This window comes from Saccopteryx bilineata, chromosome 2, assembly GCF_036850765.1.
Source record: "Saccopteryx bilineata isolate mSacBil1 chromosome 2, mSacBil1_pri_phased_curated, whole genome shotgun sequence".
NCBI lineage: Eukaryota > Metazoa > Chordata > Mammalia > Chiroptera > Emballonuridae > Saccopteryx > Saccopteryx bilineata.
Window position 1 is genome coordinate 317,009,585 of NC_089491.1, and position 6,761 is coordinate 317,016,345.

General features: G+C 48.1%; 1 protein-coding gene across 1 annotated transcript; it reads right to left on the bottom strand.

Annotated features, from left to right (window-relative positions):
* Nucleotides 1-4,831: 4,831 nt before the first annotated feature.
* LCE5A (late cornified envelope 5A) lies at nucleotides 4,832-6,069 on the bottom strand. Its single transcript, XM_066255224.1, has 2 exons — nucleotides 5,904-6,069; nucleotides 4,832-5,522 (listed from the first exon to the last, which is right to left on the bottom strand). Exon 2 carries the CDS (start codon nucleotides 5,509-5,511, stop codon nucleotides 5,083-5,085), a length of 429 nt encoding a protein of 142 aa, XP_066111321.1. The 5' UTR covers nucleotides 5,512-5,522; nucleotides 5,904-6,069; the 3' UTR covers nucleotides 4,832-5,082.
* Between the last annotated feature and the right edge of the window lie 692 nt (nucleotides 6,070-6,761).

Consider the following 6,761-nt stretch of genomic DNA (forward strand, 5'->3'; position numbering starts at 1 on the left):
GCCCACTGGATTTGTGGAAACTGTTTCCCTCCTGGGTGGGAAGTCTCTGGAAGGATTTTCGGAAGGACCAAGCAGACCGGTTAGGAGCATAAGCTCCGGAATCAGGCATCTAGTATTCTCTATCACACATTACCTGGGTGGCTTTGAGCAACTTACATGTCGCCAGTTTCTCTTCTGTAAAATGGAGACACCAGCACCTATCTCACAGTCATTGTGAGAATTAAATGAGATGATGCATGTCACACTGAATTCTTAGAACAGTGCCTGGCTCCGTATGTGACTTCTGAAAGCCACTCGTTTAGACATGAATGTTCATTTTCTGCGTTTTACAAATATCCCAAGCCAGAGAAGAGAGGTAGCCAGTGGCCTAGCGAGGCGGGGGTAGGGCAAAGGAGTCTATCATGCCCTGGGCACTACTCGCAGAGGGGCTCCAAATGGTCTCCAAGACAAGAAAAGCTTAGTGGAAGCGTAGTTGGGGGGGGGGGATGCCAATAAAGTGTCATGTGTTCGCTATGCCACTGGAGGTAGCAATGGGATGACAGAGCATGACAATAAATATCTACACAAATGAAAGAACAAATAGGAATAGGTGTGTTCTCAAGAGGTAGTTTTATTATGACATGTCTTTAAGACAATCAAAACAAGCGTTTATTGAGCACCTACTGTGTGCAAGCTCATGCAGAGTGCAGTGTTCAGGCAGCGTAGAGTCCTGCCCCCCACCCCCAACCTCTGTGGCTCTCCGGTTCCTACGGAGGAAATTTCCATGGGGTCAGGGAGTTTTGTAGGGCTGAGAGCAGGGTGGGTTTCTTGATAATCCAAGTGCAGGTAGCCTGATGGGAGCGGGGGCGCGCGGGGAGAAGGGTGCAAACTCGGAAGCGCAGAACTGAATGCGAACGTAGTTACAGGAGGCAGGGCGGCAGCAGAAGGCAGCGGCGGGCAGTCCTCTGGTGGCTCTCTGGAAACTCTTCTGGCCGCGGTGGCTTCAGCAGCTGCCGCAGCAGCCGTGGCTCTGCGCGCTGGTGGAGCACTGAGACCTTCGGCTGCCACCGCCGCAGCACCCGCACCCGTGCCTGCCCTGCCGGCGGCGCCTCCTTGGAAAGCAGCAGCAGCCCGTGGAGACCGAGCCGCAGCAGCCGGAGTCGCCGCAGCAACCTGAGTCGCCACAGCAGCCGCAACAGGAGGACGAGTCAGCCTGGGCGGGCGCTGGGGTCGGGCACGGGGCGGGGCCCTGGGGAGACCCCTTGTAAAAGCCTTTGGCGCTCTGCTGGGAGGACATCGCGGAGCTGTCACCGTGAACTTGAAAAAAAAGAATAGAATAGCTTTTCACAAGCAAGCAGATTTTGCCTTTTCAACTGTAGAACTTGGAGTTTTTGAGAACTGGCTTTAGAATCTAGCCAATTGAGTCTGGTACAAGGGAAAAAAGAAGCTAAGAAACAAACCCTGAGCAGATGTTTCCAGTGAATTAAACGTGCATGGAGCAAGAAACCGTCTACGCAACGAGTAGATGGTTTTCCATTTTCTGGGACTGGACAAGGACCACGCAAGTTTCTTCACAGTGGAAAATAAGAGGATATCAGGCCATCTATCTGTACCATCCAGTCCAAATCTTCTCCTGGCTATTTTCCCCGCCCCCATCTCACTGTGGCCAGGGACCTTCGAGTGATGTCCCTGTAGTTATTAACATGATATAAATACCTCATTGAATAGAAAATAGCCAACTCACACCTGCCTCCCTAATGCAGGTCTAAAAAGTCCGCAAAGACCAGAGGCACGTCCGGGTCATGCCTTCCTGTCTATGTGTCTCATTCCCCACAATCTTGGAGAGTGGTGCCAAATTTGGGAATGCAGCGCAGTCCAATGGACAAAAGGCCTGGGCTCTCGTCACATCTCTGCTGAAGATTTGCCATGGAACCTTGCAGATGTCACACACAGATGCACGCACACACACAAACATACGCACACCTGCCCCAGTATAGCCTCCATGTCTTCATTGGTACCATGAAAGGTTGGCTCACTTGAAGCTTTAGCACTTTCCAGCGCTCTCCTTCCACATCTACCTGTTGGCTGTGTTCTGTCTTCAACTTTTCCCAACCTCCTCCCCAGGCTCCACTTGAGGACTTACCAGATTCTTGCTCTATAGAAGACACTGAGTTCTCCAACCAGGATGGGCCACCTGCTAGGCTGTGGACTGATTAGTGTCCAGCCAGAGAACCTTATATAAGATTTTGATAGCTGACTCTTGGGAGGGGCCTATTTCCCAATAGACATGCTCAGCTGACACTCACATCCCAGAGACATTTGTCACTCACGTAGCACTGTAGGTGGTGCACGTGGCTGTTCAAGTCACAACCCAGAAGTGCCAGGATTGTTGCGGCATGTTTACTTTCCAAACAAGACACCGTTCATAGCTGAGAGAGCTGTATGGGTAAAGCTAACACATGGGGATTCAAGTGAGGAGAAGTCCAGAGCCCTTTCTTGGAACCTATTCTCTTGACTTTTTTCTACAATGTACCTTTACACACACACACACACACACACACACACACACATCATGCTCCTGCTCACACATCATCCCTATGTAGTCATCTATTTAGCAGTTTATTCACTTGTTATCTTGGTTTGCATCTCTCTGGTAGTTGGTCTTCTCTCTCCAAGTCAGGCTTCAAGCTATGCAAAAAACTTACTGAATTCTACCAAGATTCTTTCAGATTGGACTGAGTAAAGACAGTGGTGGGAAGTATACCTGTGGAAAGACCCATGATGAGTTCTCTCTGTTACTAGGGACAAGAAGAAAAACTCAGGCAGTTATGGAACCATTAAGAACAGAAATGTTCGGAATATAGTCATATTACCATATTCACAACAGCCCTGGTGAGCCTAAGAGGAAAATGTGTGCAGGATGCTAATGCAGTTGCAATGCCAAGTCACACATGCAGAACTCGCTGCTCCTTATCCCCAAACTCCCTTTGAAGATAAGTTCTCCCTGAGGCCACTGCCCAATATAAAGGGGAAGGAAAGAAAGAAGGAAGAGAGAAAAGGAGGGAGGAAGGGAAGGAGGGAGAGAGGAAGGAAGAAGGAAGGAAGGAAGGAAGGAAGGAAGGAAGGAAGGAAGGAAGGAAGGAAGGAAGGAAGGTCACCTATCTTTTCCAAAGTTCAAATTAACCATGAAAAATGGTGTTTTAGCCCTGGTTGGTGGGCTCAGTGGTAGAGCATTGGACCAGCGTGTGGAAGTTCCTGGTTGGATTCCCGGTCAGGGTATACAGTAGAAACAACCATCTGCTTCCCCACCCCTTCCCCGCATCTCTCTCTCTGCTTCCCTCCCTTCCTGCGGCCATGGCTCTAATGGATTCGAACAAGTTGGCCCTGGGTGCTGAGTATGGCTCCATGGCCTCACTTTAGGTGCTAAAATAGCTCAGTTGCCGAGCAACAGAGCAGTGGCTCGGGTGGGCAGAGCATAGCCTGATAGGGGGCTTGCCCAGGGTGGATCCTGGTTGGGGCATATGTGGGAGTCTGTCTCTGTCTCCCCACTTCTCACTTAATAAAAAAAAAGAAGAGAAAATAACAGAGAAATGGTGTTTTAGAATAACTAATTATGAAGAATTAAGTTGACTTTGGAGGTAACTGACTTCAGAACTGCTTCTTAATCAATGCAACTGCCCACCACCATGAATGTGAGATAAAAGAAATCTAAGACTAACAATTCAAGAGTTGACGGTGAGACATAAGTTTTGGGGTGAATGATGTGGGAGTGGCATAAAAGAACAGAGAAGGGAAGAAACATCACAAAAGATAAAAGTTTCATTTAACATGGCTTTAGAACCTGTTTAACAGGTTGTATGTACCTAGGGTCACCTGTTGATGAGTCCAGGTGAGACATTCCAAGAAGTGAGGTCAATATTAGAAAAGAGGAGGAAGTAATGAGGTAACAAGATACTGGCTGTCCACTGGGAGATGATTTGGGCAAATTTATGTTCATTAATGAACTTGCTATGACCTCATGCTAAGTAACTTACTTTACTCGTTACTGTTACCTTTTATCAAAGAAAGGGCTAGTTGTTCATATGAAAAGCTGATTCAGTATTATTATTTCTATTGCAAACTTTCTGAATATCTCCTGGAGGAATCAGCCTATTCCTAAAGGAAATAGAAAACCCAATACGGTCATCCAAGTGTCCCTGCCCCCATCTCCCCAGCCCTTGCCACCAGCTGCCCAACCTTATGGAGAATGGTGCCTTTCTACTGAGACCCAAATTCAGGCTTTCAGGATCCAGGGAAAATGAGCTTAGATATTTACTCATTGCCTCCTAAACTCACACCCTCTCCCCAGAAACTAACCCTTATCAGGCTCCCACTTTAGTCAACTAATGAAAGTACTTGGGATTTTAATAGAAAAGTAAATGTGTCCATTTATTGGAGCCCAGAATGAGCACTTTAGATGATTTTAGTTCCTATAACTAAGAGATACTTTTTAAAACTCTTATCCATGCTTAAAGTAAAACTTCCCAGAGTGTATCCTCTCATCATGACCTCTCTGGGTACCACCATCCTCTGCTCTGAAAACCTGTCCCTGACTCTCCTCATACAAGCCTCATGTCAGGGTATTGGTCTCAGACATGGCTCTTTCTTTCAACTTAAAGTTTCCACATTCAAACCATAGAGGGGAATATTGTTCCCCGGGGGTCAAAGTAGCTTCAGGGTCAATATCCGCTTCTCAAACATTTTTAGTGTTCCCTTGCACTCAAAAGAAGGGAAGGGGAGATGGCTGGATGCAGGTGGTAGGGACTGGGAGAGGTGAATAAAACAATCAGGAGGCAGTGACTTCAGGAATAAAGAGCTTTATTGTTACAAAGAGAACACCTTCATTACTGAACTCCAATACCAAGTCCTCCAAAGAACTATATCTGAAAAGAGAATGAAGACATTGAATACCCAAGGTTAAACCTCTAGACCTCACAGTAGAATGAACACCTCAAAGCATCTCAGAAGCCCTGGCATGGGGAAAAGGAGAGAAGTTTCTGGCTGGGCGGTTGTCGGCACTTCGGCTCTTCCAGTGCCGTTCCTTGGTGGTCCTCAAGGCGCAGGTCAGCAGCAGCCAGAGCCCCCAGAGCTGCAGCCAGAGCCCCCGGAGCAGCAGCCAGAGCCCCCGGAGCAGCAGTCAGAGCCCCCGGAGCTGGGGCAGCAGCCAGAGCCCCCAGAGCCCCCAGAGCTGTGGCAGCAGCTAGAACCTCCAGAACGGTGGCCACTGTCACAGCAGTCAGAGCGGTGGTGTCGGTGCCGGTGGTGGAAGAGATGGGGCCTGTGGTGGCTCAAACAGCAGCTGCCACCCCCAGAGCTGTGGCCACAGCATCCCCCAGAGCTGGAGCTACAGCAGGAAGAGACTGGAGGAGGGCAGCAGGGGGCTGGACACTTGGGTGGACACTTGGGTGGGCACTTGGGTGGACACTTGGGTGGGCATTTGGGGGGACACTTGGGAGGGGGCTGACACTGCTGCTGGTTCTGCTGGCAGGACATCTCAACAGAGGCTGAATGAAAATGAAAGACAACACAGAAATATAAGTTCAACTAGCTCAAGATAACTCATTTACATTTAAAATTGAACTTTAAATTCACACGATTTCATCTTTATGGTGATCAAAGTTTTAAAACCCAATCTCCCCAAATCAGAAATACACAAAAGGTTTCAACCCAGGAACTCCATAATTTCAGAGCAATCCCTTGCAACTTTAAAAAGACATCAGTCTTTTTTTCCCTTCCCCTACCTGCCACCCTCCCCTTCCGGCAGAACCCTCCCCTCCAAATCTTTTTCTCTTTGGGTTCCTTCAATAGCGTCCTCTACCCGGAGCTTCTCTCTGCCTAAAACACCAACACCAAGAGTCCTTCCTGGTCTTCGAGATGTATTTTACCTGGTTCAGGTACTAGAGGAGATCACTCAAGCGGACTGAGGTGCTGTCAGAAGCTTCTGCCTTTTATACGGTCAGCTCTCTGACCTGGCATCAGGAGGCACAGACTATGTATGGATGCTGATAGCATCTTTCACAAGGGGCACCAATGACTACCTTCCTCTCACATCCTAAAGACATAATTCTTCCATAAGCATGTCAAGTATTAACCCACAGGAACATCCCCTGAGAACTGCAGACCTCTAGGATAGTGATGAAGCTAAGCGGATTGCCACACAGTGCCTGTCAACCTCACAGGCAGCTCTGCTATGCTCCTATTTCCTGAGCTGGGTCAGTAGGGTTCTAGAGTTCTGGGACTAAGAGAAGGTCCTTCGTATAGGACATGGAGGGGGAAATTGCCAAGATGGAAATTAAATGGCCCTTTTTAAAATAAGGATTAGATATCCAAAATAAAATGCCAGGCCTAAGCCAATGATCTGATATGGCTTTTTCATTCTTGGATGACATAGTAACCTGACTAAGAATGCTTGATATCTCAGTGATGCTATTTTAGGCAGGTCTAATGCCGATTTGTGGGGGTGGTTAGGCTTCTCTCCTAACCTGAACTTGACCCACCAAAAGAACTCACAAACAGCACTAACTCAGCACTAACAATCCCTTTGAAAGGGCAGCAGAGGTCTAGGAATGGCTTCTCTGTCCACGTGCGGTCTTAAAGAAGGCACTTTTGGCCAGCCCAAGTTGAGGTGGCAAGTACCAGGTGTATGCTGAGGGGTGGAATAGGAGAACTAGACTCATATGTAAGTTGCCAGAAGTGAGGCACCAGTTATGGTCATCCCTAAGAAGACAGCTCCAACCTGAAAA

Excerpts from the sequence above, each read along its gene's own strand:
- LCE5A (XM_066255224.1), bottom strand. The coding sequence starts at position 5,511 with ATGTCCTGCCAGCAGAACCAGCAGCAGTGTCAGCCCCCTCCCAAGTGT.